Source organism: Ictalurus punctatus, chromosome 17, assembly GCF_001660625.3.
Source record: "Ictalurus punctatus breed USDA103 chromosome 17, Coco_2.0, whole genome shotgun sequence".
Lineage (NCBI taxonomy): Eukaryota > Metazoa > Chordata > Actinopteri > Siluriformes > Ictaluridae > Ictalurus > Ictalurus punctatus.
Genome location: NC_030432.2, coordinates 3,497,262 through 3,512,804, shown reverse-complemented (window position 1 = coordinate 3,512,804; position 15,543 = coordinate 3,497,262). Strand labels below are relative to the sequence as shown.

General features: G+C 41.2%; 1 protein-coding gene across 3 annotated transcripts; it reads right to left on the bottom strand.

Annotated features, from left to right (window-relative positions):
• Positions 1-5,451: 5,451 nt before the first annotated feature.
• Positions 5,452-15,513, bottom strand: LOC108277715 (S-arrestin). Of its 3 annotated transcripts, XM_053687135.1 has the most exons (16): positions 14,120-15,513; positions 13,123-13,178; positions 12,964-13,024; positions 12,331-12,375; positions 11,811-12,010; positions 10,958-11,017; positions 10,593-10,660; positions 10,302-10,437; positions 9,221-9,305; positions 9,019-9,091; positions 8,772-8,909; positions 7,989-8,066; positions 7,866-7,880; positions 7,697-7,749; positions 6,814-6,823; positions 5,452-5,928 (listed from the first exon to the last, which is right to left on the bottom strand). In XM_053687135.1, the coding sequence occupies exons 2-16, from the start codon at positions 13,168-13,170 to the stop codon at positions 5,838-5,840; spliced, it is 1,161 nt and encodes a 386-aa protein (XP_053543110.1). In that variant the 5' UTR covers positions 13,171-13,178; positions 14,120-15,513; the 3' UTR covers positions 5,452-5,837. The 3 variants fall into 3 exon arrangements, with proteins under 3 accessions (XP_053543110.1, XP_053543109.1, XP_053543108.1); XM_053687133.1 differs by lacking the exon at positions 6,814-6,823 and having other exon boundaries at positions 5,459-5,928; XM_053687134.1 differs by lacking the exons at positions 6,814-6,823; positions 7,697-7,749; positions 7,866-7,880 and having other exon boundaries at positions 5,453-5,928.
• Positions 15,514-15,543: the final 30 nt, after the last annotated feature.

Sequence of the window (15,543 nt, the reverse complement as noted above, 5' to 3'; positions counted from 1 at the left end):
CCGGTCAACACCTGGACTGCAGAAAGGAGTCGAAGAGCATAGCGCCTACTTCCGGTCAACACGAGGACTGCAGAAAATAGTCAGAAGAGCACAGGTACTGCTGAAATTAATGTTTGAGTAAATGTTTCCAGAATTTAGCAGACGCCCTTTTCCAGAACCATTTACAGAAGAGCTTTGGAGTCAAAAACACACCCTCATGCTAGTTCACCTAGTTCATGCTAGATCAGGGACTCAGAGAACCTTCGAAACCTATCAATAAGCACCTTATCATCATTGGTCCGCATACCATCATAACCACAAGGGCAACATCAATGCTGTGGCCCTGGTCCAAACCACACACTCTATTCACTACACCAAGTCAACACCATCATTAATACACTATGGACATGTCCCAAACCACACACATTATTCACTATGGACATGTCCCAAATCACAAACATTATTCACTATGGACATGTCCCAAATCACACACATTATTCCCTATGGACATGTCCCAAACCACACAAATTATTCACAATGGACATGTCCCAAACCACACAAATTATACACTATGAACATGTCCCAAACCACACACATTATTCACTATGGACATGTCCCAAACCACACACATTATTCACTATGGACATGTCCCAAACCACACAAATTATTCACTATGGACATGTCCCAAACCACACACATTATTCGTTACAAAGGGCACATAAATATCACCATTAAACGACTATGGATTTGTGCCAAACTACACACTTTATATACTGCAAAGGCCACATAAATAACATCTTTAATACACTATGTATGTGTCCCAAACCACACACACAAATACACACTTTAGTATATAGACCACATAAACACCAAACTCACAAATGTCTCACACCATTATCAATCTCTATGGACATGTCCCATTATCGTTCCATTATTCATAGCACATTCACTACATTCATACTAGACAGGCTATTCACTATATAAACCATAAAAGCATAATCACGGTCACGTGTGTGTGAAACTGTAGCTGGGTGGGGTTTGGGGACCTGACCCTGGAATGCATGATGGGTAACCAAGCAGTGTTGGAGACACAAAATAAGGCTGTATAACAGGGTGACTTGTGTGTGTGTGTGTGTGTGTCTTCCCCAAAGGGGAACATTCATCGCTGGATTATACACACACGCACACAGGTGTACAGGGCGTGGCAGTGTACAGGTGTGTATAAGTCCAAACAGTTGAACACACTCTGTGATCTTCAGCTGAGGAAGAGAAAAATGCTTCATCACTGGAACTTGGTAAGTCAAACAACTTATGTGTTCATGTGGGTGTGATTTAGGACAGGCCCAGAGTGGAGTGATAGTAAATTGTGTGTGCGTAGGTAAAACATAATTTGTGTGTCTCTATGTGTGTGTGTGTGTGTAGGAAACAAAGAGTGTGTTTCCCTTCACTTTCTGGTTGGTGTGTATCCGCTGCATGTCAGAACCAGATGAGCACAGCCTTTCCCTAACCAATGACGGTTCAGTGCTGGGGCAGTGGGCAGAGTTTGACCTTTTATACTGTGATATGCTTCTGGAGGCTCCAGTCCCTCCCCCTGCTGATCAGGTGCCATGGTTCTGCATGAGCTCACTGTGTGAAAACTACTGTCCACTTGCTTAATGTGCACGTGTTTTAACAGGAAGTCCTGGAGGTCAAGGATTAAGGGGGCTGACAGGACCTCGTGGTACACAGGGATTTGCAGGATCCGCGAGTTCCAGGTGATAAAGAGGATCGTGGTGTGGATGGCATGGTCAGACCCGGGTCCAACAGGAGAAGATGGTTAGTGCCCACTGAGCTGTCTCACTTCCTGGTCCTCCAGGTGAACTGGGTCTTTCTGGTCCGGTAAGATTACCTGGGTACCTTGGGCAGGTTGGAGCTCCTGGTGATAATGGTCTGAAGGGTGATCCAGGCATGGATGGCACAGCAGGCATACCTGGACTCCCGGGTAATAAGGTGAACCAGGCATGGAGGGAAATTGCTCATGTAAGGGTGGACAAAAAGGTGAAGTGGGACCTGAAGGATCTAAGGGCATTAAGGGGGAGCATGGCCAGATGGGGTCTCAGGGTGTTGCAGGACAGACGGGTCCTAAAGGAGAGCCAGGGGACATGGGAATGATGGGAATGCCTGGTCCATGCAGCCCAGCCATACAATCTGCATTCTCTGTGGCACTAAGATCATCATTCCCAGCTGCCAACCAGCCAATAGTGTTTGGATGCATCTTCTATAAGCTGCAGCAGCAATACAATTCGAGAATGGTTGTGTACACAGCACCGGTCAATGGCACCTACGCCTTCAGCTTCCACTTGACAGCCTCCACCCGCACCCTGAAGGTTGGGCTCTTCTGGAACGTCCAGCCCGTGGTGAAGAGCACAGGGGCATCAGAGTTAGGCTCCACCTGCCAGGATGTGGTACTAATTCCAGGTGAAGGACAGTATCACTAATGAAATGTTCACTAGAGCTGAGGCCAACAGCATCTTTAGCAGCTTCCTCCTTCAACCTGACACCTGTGACATCATCATGGGTCGAGAGCTTCCTCCAACAAACGTCAGTGGGGTGTTCACCTAGGGAGATCCAGAACCCACCCTAAGCCCTAATGTCTGGACCCTACATACTAATCCACACCCACTCGGCACATCCTGAACCAATGCCCTTAGAAGAAAAACTTGAAAACTGGAAGTTTGTGAGGAATTTATGGAAAGTACAACTGGAGACACTTCGAGACTCCCACCTAGACCCTTAAACACTGACCCTAACCCACACCTAAACACTGCATCCTCAAACCCTGCTCTTAAACTTGAAACATTAAATCTGAAGGGAATTCACGGAAAGTACAACTAGAGACAGATCCCGATGCTCACCTAGACCCCTAAACACTTAACCCACTCCCTACACCCTAAACCACACTTGTACAGTGTACCCTAAAACAATGCTTTTAAACTAACCTTGAACACACCCTTAAGTGGAGAGAGACAAGGACACTCACCTAATCCTTTAACCCTACAGCCTAATTCAAACCTGAACAAGGGACCAACGTGCTCCCTGAACCCTAATCCAACCTGAATTCACTCCTCACACCCTAAACCCACAATGCACTCTACACCCTACACCAGTGTTCACCAACCCTGTTCCTGAAGATATACCTTCCTGAAGACTTGAGCTCCAACCATAATGGCGCCCACCTGACCATCTAATCATTGCTTTAAGAAGATCTTGATCAACTAAAACAGGTGTGTTAGTTTTGCTTGGAGATGAAACCTGCAGGAAAGAAGATCTCAAGGAAGAGAGTTGGTGACCACTTCCATAAACTACTGTAAAAGTCAAATTGTACATCTGATGAAATGTAAGTTAATCAAATAAGATGTTCTCCAGAGGTTTTGTATGTGAAATATTTTAATATTATTAGAAATAATTCTGTTGGGACACACATTAAGATTAGAATGAAATACATTTTGATTAACAGCATTGAAAGTGTATATGTGTGTGTGGGTCACTGTTATTGACTACATGTATAGATTAGGGAGGTAACAGAATATGAATATGTTATTGCATCTGTTGTGTATCGGCACTGGGATCCTGTGGGATGCAGATTATGTGAGCAAGTGAAAATAATCCTGCAAGCAGGATTAAAATCATCAGTCCTATGTTGTATACGGTTGAGGAAATGTCAGATCTTGAATTCTAACTGTGGGATTTTCTAGTGTTTTCCCATGTCACCGGGGTAGTGTTCATCTATCTGTTAATTTTCCAAACAACTTATCTTATAAAGAGTCGTGGGGAGCCTGAAGCCTATCCCAGGGAACTCGGGGCAGAAAGCAGGAGACACCCAGGAGAGGGCACAATCGCACACCCATTCACACAATACGGGCAATTTGGAAGTGCCAATCAGCCTACAGCGCATGTCTTTGGACTGGAGGAGGAAACTGGAGTACCTGGAGGAAACCCCCAGAGCACGGGGAGAACATGCAAGCTCTGGAGGCAGGACTCGAACCCCCAACCCTGGAGGTACGCGGCAAATGTTCTCACCACTAAGTCAGCATGCCCACCGGTATATTTAGTTAAAAGATTCCAGTTTAGGCCACGCCCACTTTGTGTTTAACTTCAAATAAAGTAATAGAAATATGTGGTGCACTACACATTACCTATACATACAGAATAAAGGTATAATCATTTAATTAGGGCTGACTCAGGTCTGATCACAAGATGTTTTCTGTATTGACTCGGTACTCAGTCTTGGACTTTGCTCCCGGTAAATACGGCCCTGGTTTCGATCGAGAGTCCTATGAGAAGTACGTCCTTCCCACATGGAAGAAGCCATCTAGTTGAAACGAAGGTTTGGCCTCGAATAGTATTTGATGGTTTTTGTTCTCAATCTGGACTCGATCTTGACTTGACCTCGACCCCCTTAAGACTCTGGTCTTGACAGCCAGTCCTAGACAATGTCCAACATTATATTTCCTAACCAACTGACCTTTATTCAAGCTCTGTAGAATATCGTACCTGGTACAAAGACATGTCAGTGTGTGTTTATGTTGTCCTGGGTTGCGTGCATGCAAGTGCCACCTGATCCATCAGTGTGTGTAATCTGGTAAGCAGTAGCAGGTGTTTCCTTTGTTAAATCAGTGTAGAGATAAGAGTGTATCACAGCATCACTCCGTGTGTGTGTGTGTGTGTGTGTGTGTCTATAGTCCTGAGCATTTGTGAGATGATGTGTGTGCATATGTTAAACCTAGATCTCCTAATTTTAATCCTGTTCAATTTATTATAAATATCCATTTCATATATTTATTATATAATATTAAACTAACAGTATCCAACCTTATTGTTATTGATACTTGTGAGCTGTTACTATAGAAATAACGTATTAGAGAGCACATTATATACATACATACATACATACATACATATACATATATATATATACATATATATATATATATATATACATATATATATATATATATATACATATATATATATATATATATATATATATATATACATATATATACATATATATATATATATATATATACATATATATATATATATATATATACATATATATATATATATATATATATACATATATATATATATATATATATACATATATATATATATATATACATATATATATATATATATACATATATATATATATATATATATATATATACATATATATATATATATATACATATATATATATATATATATATATATATACATATATATATATATATAAATATATATATATATACATATATATATATATATATAAATATATATATATATATATATATATATATATATATACACACACACACACACACACACACACACAGAGGAAACTTAATATGTTGCAATATACATTAATATTAGAATAATATACATTTTATACTGTGTATATATACTTTTAAAATGATCTTTCTTACCACCATTTTGTTTGTATGGAAAGCTTTGCGAATAGATTTTTTGTTTTAGTTGTGTAAAACTCACACAAACACACCTAATACGTACCGATACGTACACTATATTTTTAGTAGAACGTAACAATGTGAACTACTTGCGTCTGAAAGTCGTAGGGAAAAGAATGAAAGAAAAGAATTGTGCGTGTGTGTGTGTGTCCAGCTTCAGTCACACACTAATCTTTATTGATGATTTACCAACACATTGCTAGTCAGACGCCGAGTAAACACAGATCAGTAGTGCCGTTACCCCTTCATCCACCTAATACACGTTCACGCTAGACGATAATAATCTCTAACACCGTAATAAACACTGTATATACTGTAATCCGGCTAGAAGAGATGACCGGAGTCTCACGAGTCCTCGGCGGATTCGTCGTCGTCACCGACCACGCCTTTGAGATACGACCGCTTAAAGTCCTCAAACACCATGTCCATGTTCTCACTACACACACACACACACACACACAAAGGAAAACGTTAATGATGCTGCACTGACATCTACAGTGGTATAGTGTAACTGTACCATTCACCGTAATGTCAGGATTTAACTGGATTAAATGGATTAACTTATACAGGCCATTACATACACGGTTCCCTAACTGGTGTGCTACTTAGCACACTTCTTTCTTAATCTTATTTCTTGCTAGAAGACCGAATTTCACCTTTAAATGAGCAACAGGTTTTGAGTTTTTGGCACAGAATTAGCAACAAATGTGCTTAACTAGCATCTACGCTAATACGTGCTTGAGGGCATTAGGGGCATTCAAATAAAATTTTATTTTATTTAACTTAAGTTTGGTAAATGTGTACTGGGCACGTGACTTCCTCAGCACTACAACACAATATCATTGAAAATGGAGGGGAAAAAAGACATGAGAGACATTTTAAACATAGTTAGTTTTGTAAGTAAATGTAATATCAGTGGAGCACAAAATGAACCCCCAATCGTGGAATCTCCCTCATAATGCCCCTGGAAACTGAGTTAACTAGTTAACTACTGTACGTTTTGCTCACTGAAACATAGCACAGGCTTGTGATGTGAATGAAAGCTGGACGTTAGCATCACTGCTAACTGCAGGGCTATGCTAACTGCTGCTGCTGTAGCATCGATAACAATTTTCACTTATTATCAAGCAAACATTAATTGTTTACTTGTGTTATAACTTCAAAATCCTGTCAGGAGTCATGTTAGCTCATGTAAGCTAGCCGGCTAGTGTTGAAGTGATATGAATCAGTCATGCTAGTAGTTGCTAGCTTTTAAATGAATTCATTCATTCATTCATTCATTCATTCATTTATTTATTTATTTACACTGAGAAATGCTCACCTTTCTTTAGCTGTTAAATCCCAGAGAAGAAATAGAAAGGGGGGACAACAACATCAACAAAAAGACTTCAGTCATAAAAAAAGATCATTATATTGTATTCATTTCAGTCTAAACTGCTAAAACGGAACACCTAATGCTACATACAGAGAACGTAGCAGGAATAACAGCTAAAGGGGAAATGCTAACAGAATGGTTAGCAAAAGAATTCAAACAAGAACATCTGATCGTTTAAAAGGAAAGCTAAATAGATAATATTTCTTTTAAACTATCAGATGTTCTTGTTTGAATTCTTTTGCTAACCATTCTGTTAGCATTTCCCAGGTAACAGTTAGCAGGAAGAATAACAACGAGCAATTTTCCTTTTCTAGGATGGACCGGGACCTTCCCGTTATTCCATTTAAGATAAAGTCCCCTCTGAACATGTTAAAATGTTTATTTTGAAAGCTTATAGGGTGACATTTGGGCACTAAGTTAGCGGTGGTGTTGTAGCGCTACGCACTCGCTAGCGCAGTTACAACGGTGTTTAAATAGGAGGTCGCTGGGGTTTTGCCGTTAGCACCTAAAAACGAAAGCTGTTTAACGTTATATTATGAGAAATGCGGCGTAGAAGTAGCGTGAACGTCAGACTCAAAGTTTCAGAGCACAGTCACGGCAGAGATTCGGCTCGGCTAGTTGGCAATCTGTGAGGCGATGAGAGCGGCGGCGTAGACTGTGGTATTAGCATGAAAGCTGAAGATTTGGAAGCTGCACGACTAGCAGCAGGCAGATGGACGGCATTGTGGGTAATGTAGGAAAATTGCTTTACATATTTTCCCCGTTTTTCATTCTAGAAAAAAAACAAAACATTAGGCTAACGTAGCATAAATATATCTGATTAGCTCACCTTCCTCAGGTTTAGGATGCATGAGCAGAAACGGAACCTCCACAGCAATCTCACTAAACACACACACGCACGCACGCACGCACGCACTTCAGTTACCTACAGTACGAAGGTGATCATTTATTTTAAGAATATTTCAATTATAATTTTGTCAAATAAAATCTGTCCATACCTCGAGCCGATCATGCTGTAAAACCCAAACCAGAACATTTATTTTACATAGTTCTTGATCATCTATAATAAACTCTATAAAATTGTAATACACACACTCTCTCACACACTCGCACACACTCACCCAGCTGCAGTGCCCCTGACCACCACTCTGTAGGACACCAGTATCCCCAGAATCTCCTTCAACACTTCCGCCTTCACTCTGCATACACACACACACACACACACACACACAGCATGGATGGAATGCTCACATCTTTGCCCTTAGTCTTTAGGATCCTCAGTCTTTCACCCTTAGTATTTAAGGCTGTTAGAGCTTCGCCTTTAGGGACCACAGCATACAGAATGCTTACATCTTCACCCTTAGCCTTTAGGGCCCTTAAGACTTAGCCATTACAACCCTTAAAGCACTGTTCTTAAATATTACGGACCACGGTATAATGCTTACATCTTTGCCTTTAGGGCCCTCTGTCCTTAATCTTTCACCCCTAGTAGTTAGGGCCCTTTGAACTTTGCTGTTAGACATTACAGACCAAGCATATAGATCGCTTACACTTTTGCCTCTAGCCTTTAGGATCTCAGACCTTTAGGGCACTTGGTCTTCCACCCATACCATTTAGAGCCCTATTTGTCTTTAGGGACCATAGAGTATAAAAAGCTTAAACCTTTGCCTTTAGTGCCCTGAGTCCTTTAGGATCCTTAATCTTTTTTGCCTCTTAGCCTTTAGGGCCTTTAGTCCTCTATGGTTAGCCTTCATGCACTCTGTCCATTCAGTCTTAAGGTGCTTAGTCTGTGTCCTCTACCCGTTATGCTCTCTCTCATTAGGCTTAAAATTTACTTCTTCAGGCTCTTATTCCTTCCCACACTACAGTGCCCTGAAGGATGGCGGAGTGTGCTGTGCTCTCACATGCTAGAGGAGGCCAGGTTGGTGTCCTCGTGCTTCAGCTTCCCATCCAGTGCTAAGCCCCGCCTCTCACGGCTGTTCTTCAGTAAGGGGTATAGAGTGTACACTTTCTTCAGGCTGGTTCCAGATGGCACCATGTCTCTACGGCAACATCAGCAGTGATGTCATTCAGTGATGTTATGAATAGATTGGCATGTGTGTGTGTGTGTGTGTGTGTGTGTGTGTGTGTGTGTGCGCGCATGTGTCTTACGTGGTTTCCTCACAGGCTACAGATTTTATGTATTTATCATTGGAGTAGAGCACCACATTAGTCACCTGCTCAACTGTGGGTGAGACAGACAGAGAGACAGATGGACAATGTAAATAAACAGGTGTGTGTGTGTGTGTGTGTGTGTGTGTGTGTGTGTGTGTGTGTGTGTGTGTGTGTGTGTGTGTGTGTGTGTGTGTGTTACCTGAAACTGTGAGGTTCTTCATGTCCTTGCTGGAGCTGTTATCAATGTCCACACTGACATTGATGGGTTCACCATGATAATAAGTCTGAGAGAGAGAGAGAGAGAGAGAGAGAGAGAGAGAGAGAGAGAGAGAAACAAAGATAGATAAATCGATATATCAATAGATAGAGAAAAATAGAAAGAGTAATATAGAGAGACACAGAGAAAGAGTAAGATAGATAGATAGACAGACAGATAGACAGATAGATAGATAGACAGATAGATAGATAGATAGATAGATAGACAGATAGATAGATAGATAGATAGATAGACAGATAGATTGATAGATAGACAGATAGATAGATAGATAGACAGATAGATAGATAGATATACAGATAGATAGATAGATAGATAGATAGATAGATAGATAGATAGATAGATAGATAGATAGATAGACAGATAGATAGATAGATATACAGATAGATAGATAGATAGATAGATAGATAGATAGATAGACAGATAGATAGATAGATAGACAGATAGATTGATAGATAGATAGATAGACAGATAGATTGATAGATAGATAGATACATACATAGACAGATAGATAGACAGATAGATAGATAGATAGATAGATAGACAGATAGATAGACAGATAGATAGATAGATAGATAGATAGATAGACAGATAGATTGATAGATAGATAGATAGATAGACAGATAGATTGATAGATAGATAGATACATACATAGACAGATAGATAGACAGATAGATAGATAGATAGATAGACAGATAGATAGATAGATAGATACATAGACAGATAGATAGATAGATAGACAGATAGATAGATAGATAGATAGACAGATAGATAGATAGATAGATAGACAGATAGATAGACAGATAGATAGATAGATAGGTGGTGAGAGAGAGAGAGAAACATGATGGTTTAACAGATTGTCTGAATTGTTGGTTATGTTTTCTTAGATCGTCAAAATACATTTTAAAAGAACATTTGACAGAATAATCTAGACGGTGTGTAGCCGTAGCAACATCTGCACAATGATTAGCACAAGTTAGCATAGTCGCTAAGCATGAAGTCCCACCTCTTTCTCCAGAGCGACGCGCACATGCAGCGGTTTGTCTGACATCATAAACTCACAGGTCGTCTCGTTCGATGGAGGAGCGGCGCCTTTATCAGGAGCGTACTGCACCTTCCTTATAGCTAACCGCACTGAGCTCCTACAGAGAGGGAGAGGGAGAGAGAGAGAGAGATGAGGGATGAGAGAGATAGAGAAAGAGATAGAGAGAGAGAAAGGGAGAGAGAGATTATGGAAGGTCGTATAGAAGTGATCAGAATATGATTGTTTTTATGGTAGGGAACATCAGATGGTTACCTCTTCTGAGCTTTCTCATCCTGATTCTCACCACAGAAAGCCGTCACCTCAAACTCCACCATACAACGCTACACACACACACACACACACACACACACACACACACACACGTTACTGTTGTGCAGATTAGTTGTGTGTTATTGTACTGTTTTGTTGATGAATTCTAAAGTGCTCAGGTGTGTGTGTTATAATTCGGTTGTGCGTTCTCACTGTTGGTGTGGTGTTGTGGAGATTAGGAGCGAGTGTGTGTCGTCGTGTTACTGCGAGGACTGATAACGTGTTGTTGCAGGGGGTTGGGTGTGTTGGTGTTACAGTGATTGACGGGGGTGTGTGCGTATTGTTGTTGTGACAGTCGTCATGGTTACCTTGCCCTCGTCAGTGGGTGCCGGCTGCAGAGCCACGGAGCACGGCAGGTTATCAGGAAACTGCAACACACAACACAGAGAACACAACTCGGCTTTAGCCTTGAATGTCCGTCGCTGTTAGCCTTTAGGGCACTTGGTGCTTCATTGTTGGCCTTTGGGGCACACAAATGCTTAATCTTCAGAACCTCAGTAGTTTGGGTTTAAGGGCATTTTGTCCATTACACCATTGTCCTTAGACTTCAGTCCTTTAATATTATACTTTTGGGCACATAGTCCTTCACTGATAGCCTTTAGTTTACTTTACTTAACCTTCTTACTCTTGGACATTAGGGTGCTTAGTCCTTCAGTGTTCGCATTTAAATCACTTAGTTTTTCCAGTGTTAAAGTCTAACACAGATAAATGCTTAGTCTTCAGAACCTTTACCTTTAGGGTATTTTCTTCGTTACACCTTTGTCCTTAGACTTTATTCCTTCACCATTAGCCTTTTTACACTTGTGTGCTCATTAAGTTGCTTAGTCCTTCACTGTTGGCATTTAAATCCCTTGTTTTTTCAGCGTTGGCCTTTAGGGCAGGTGCCTATAAGCCGTCCTCATAACCTAATTACTTGCCCTTTGCCTTTAGAGCAGTTTCTCCACTGCCCTTTCAGTGCTCATGTCTTCGTCCTCAGCTCTTAGTTCTTTAGTCGATAGTCTTCCACCGTTAGCGTTTAGCGCACTTCTCCCATGGCCTTTAGGGCACTTATTTCTTTATGCATCACCTTTAGAAATCTAACAGGTATTTGCATTTAATCTGAACCGGAATTTATTTCAGAAACCGATTTGAGGTTTTTGGATTTGAGCCCCTCGCTGTTACCTCAAAGAAGAAGGGGTGGGCGTCGTTTCCCAGTTTACGCAGCAGCCTCTCTTGAAGTTTGGTGTGGATGCTGCGCTCCCGGTCCTGCAGCGGGGGATACACCTGCCTCGTGCAAACGTAGATATCTCTCCGAAACGCCCAGCCCAGTACGTCCGTGTCATCACGGCCATAACGGAACGTACATGACAACATGACATACACTGCCCCGTGCCCACACACACAGACACACACACACACACACACACACACCATCAGTGGGAAAGACAATGTTAATTTGTTCATCCGGTGTTCTATAACAAACACGATACGCTTAACATCATCAGTGCCCTCTAGTGGGTACCGTTCAGTATCTGCCCAAATTTCATCACCTTTTACTGGTCAAATACTGTTGCATGAAAGTACATCTGTCTGAGAGTCTTTGTGAAAAAAGACTGTTTTAATGCCATGACTACTTATCAAACTAGCTAACCGACCGAGTTGCTGAAGCCTCGTTTAAATAACAACAGCAATGTTCTCTCACCTTTCTTTCCTTTCACTTGCTGCAGATCGAGCAGCACGACACCATCTGAGACACACAAAACACACAAATCCAGGGGTTTAGATCGAGAAAAATCATGAGCAATGACTAAACGACAGACAAAATAAAGGCAGTGATCATCAGTCAGCATTAGCCTTTAGGGCACTACTGCTTTGGCTCAAAAAAACTAACATGCCCCAAAGACTACGGACGAAATTATACGAGACACCAACATCCCTAAGCCTTTAGGCAGTCCTTCCAAGATTCTGCGATCGCAGAAATGAATTTGAGGAAACGCCGTAATATTCGCAGGAGCTTGCGATTTGTCAGAATCACTGCAGATTTTCCGCAGATCTGGGTGGAGACGCGTCATCGCAATGCGCACTCGCGCAAAGCCGTCTCCGGTTCACGTACGTTAAACAGGAGTACGGCCTGGAAAAATGGTCTCGTTTCCCAACAAACATCACTGCGAAACTATTTATTGCAATTCAAGTAATTCACTCTTAGCCTTCGGTGTGCCGTACTCTTTCATCCTTACCCTTTAGGGCCTTTTGGTCTTTAAAAAAAAAAAATTGTTTAGGTCTTTTGGATTTCAAGCCGTCTCTCGCCAGATCCGTGATGGACGAGTGGACTTACCAACAGGATCGACGAAGTCACAGTGATCCACAAAGTCCCGCCTGCCCATGTAGATGCCCACCTAGCGTCACACAAACACACACACACACACACAATTTGTTGTTATAAGTATAAGTACAGTGTGTTTAACAGCTGAACAGTACGGAAAGAGAGTCTTACAGATTTGTCACGTGACAGTTTCTTATAAATGACGTGCTTTGGACTCATGATGTGACCTAAAGAGAAAACAACACAAATTACACGCTTTAACACACACACACACACACAAGTGTATACTCTGAATACGTATATAAATGAATGTGCTCTTTTGAATTTAATCAGGAAGGGGAGGAAAATAGTTCACAACACACGAGGTACGTGCGCTTCACTAAATGAAGCCGTCATTTCGTTTGATGTCGCCAAGAAAAAGCAGATGCTTTAAAACTTAATAACGAGACACTTTTGTGTCCTCCTGATTGGCTTAAACAATAGTTGTATATATAGTTGTTGAATAGTTTTATTCTTCAGCTCAGGAGATTGAGCAAGAGACTCTTATCAGTTTCCTCCTCCTCAGCAGTGTGCTTCTTAATCCTAATCCCGACATCATCATCATCATCGTAATAGCATTATAATGGGGTTCAATTCAGACCAAAAAAATAAGAGTTCAGTACATTATCTCTCTTCTGTACACTGACAAACTAACCAACATTGAGATAAACTCTCTCTCCCTCTCTCTCTACGTATACATATATATAAATTCTATATATAAATATGATTTAATACAGTATATAGTATATAGTAAGTATGTATATGTATATAGTAAGCAATATCACAGCAATTTTGCCAATGAGTGTCCAGTTATAGTTTCATTTAACGCTGTGGAACCCCTGCAAAGCAAATTCGTTCTTATCATCACTTAAAGTCCTAGGAGATTAAAAAAAAACATGATTTTTTTTTATTATTATTATTGAATAAATTAACTACAAAGTATAAAACTACCTTTTTTAACGACTTAATAATAATAATAATAATAATAATAATACAAAGCATCTCATATGTTTATGTTTAAACGTAGTACACTGTAGCCTAATAGTGCGATTCTGGCTCATAAATATATTTACAATGACTGAATTATTGAACACAGTCAGTGCGAGAAGGAAGAGAGAAAGAATCTCACCTGCGTATGGGTGTGAAAAGCAGACGTGTAGACGGGTGCGTGTGAAGGTGGGCGCTGCGTGAGGCTGTATTTGTAACGCGTGTCTGAGGGAGAGGCTCCGCCTTTACGGTGCTCTCATTGGACTAGTGCACAATGTCGAAGTCAGCAGGATTCCCTCATTTCTCACACACACACACACACACACGTGATCAACAATGTTTCATAAACACAATAATAACAAAATAATGAACCTACACTGTTTAAGATTTACGCCATACAGAGTGCTGTTCTACTAACAGTACAGAAATGTAGTGTAGTGTTATGACACGAACACAGGAACGCAGACGTGTAGCGTAGACGTCTCCAGACTACGTCCGTCTGCACTATAAACCCACGTTGTCAAAGTCAGCAATCTGAGCGCTCATCTAAGCAGAGATTACACACGTTATTAGGAGTTGTGTCACCTCGGGATAATCTCACGCACACGTGTATGAAGCGTGTGATCGTGCAGGAGCGCAGTCTAGGATCGATTACCGGGACGCGTGTCACTCAACGCGAACGTCCTAACTAAAAAGACTAGAGGTCTTCAGAACCCCTTTATACGGAGCGTTCTGATCTTGCCACTGACATTTCTCCAGTGTCGACAGGATCCTCTAGAGGAAGTACTGACCCCCTTTTACGCCTGGAACAGGGGTCTATTGAGGAAGCCGGTCAAAAATCAAATAATATAAAGGAAGACCTGATCACTGTAGGGTTTTTTTTTTTTTATTTGTGGAGAACCGAGAAAGCAGACGTAGGCTCTGTATCAATCAGTGAGGGCGAGCAAGAATATATTTACTAAACCCGAACTAGGACCCGTATAATCCGGGGATCAGTAGGAGCGTACTGTGAATACAGTATGGATTATCCAGTGTACCTCTGAACTCAAAATTGGTGGTTCAGAGCTTTGCGTACCGGTCTAAAAAAAGTGTTTCAAAATACAAAAAGGTTTTAAAGATACGTTTTAATTACAGAATCATTCAATTACGTCCGCTCCAGAACCGCGTAAGTCCGGGTCTTGTTCGACTGTAGTAGCTGATTAGTAGGTCTTCGGAAATACACGATACGTCTAAGTTTTTCCAACCGCCCGTTGATTGAAACAAATTAGTTGGATTTTATTCATTTTTAAAAGAGAGGAGAATGTGTACACGTCTCCTCAGAGGGTTTCACCAAAATCTCTTGCTCGTCGTTCGTTTAGATTTGGAACATCTCAAACGCTATTGTTTGTCGTGGAAGTCCGTCAAGCACTTCCCATACGGCTTCCTCATCTCCTCTACCAGCCTGGCGTATTTTATCATCAGAGGAACCTCCAGACGTGCCGAGGGTAGGCGGACAGACTCATCATCGTGGCTGACGTGCAACCCAGTTCCAACCTGGGTCACAAAGGGTAACGGGTTTCTCCACCG

Bases quoted from the DNA above. Each gene is read 5' to 3' on its own strand.
- LOC108277715 (XM_053687133.1), bottom strand. From the start codon at position 13,170: ATGAGTCCAAAGCACGTCATTTATAAGAAACTGTCACGTGACAAATCT. The intron at 12,011-12,330 runs GTGAGAGAACAT...GGCACGGGGCAG, and splicing joins GCAAGTGAAAGGAAAGAAAG to TGTATGTCATGTTGTCATGT. The intron at 10,438-10,592 runs GTAACCATCTGA...CCCTCTCTGTAG, and splicing joins GATGAGAAAGCTCAGAAGAG to GAGCTCAGTGCGGTTAGCTA.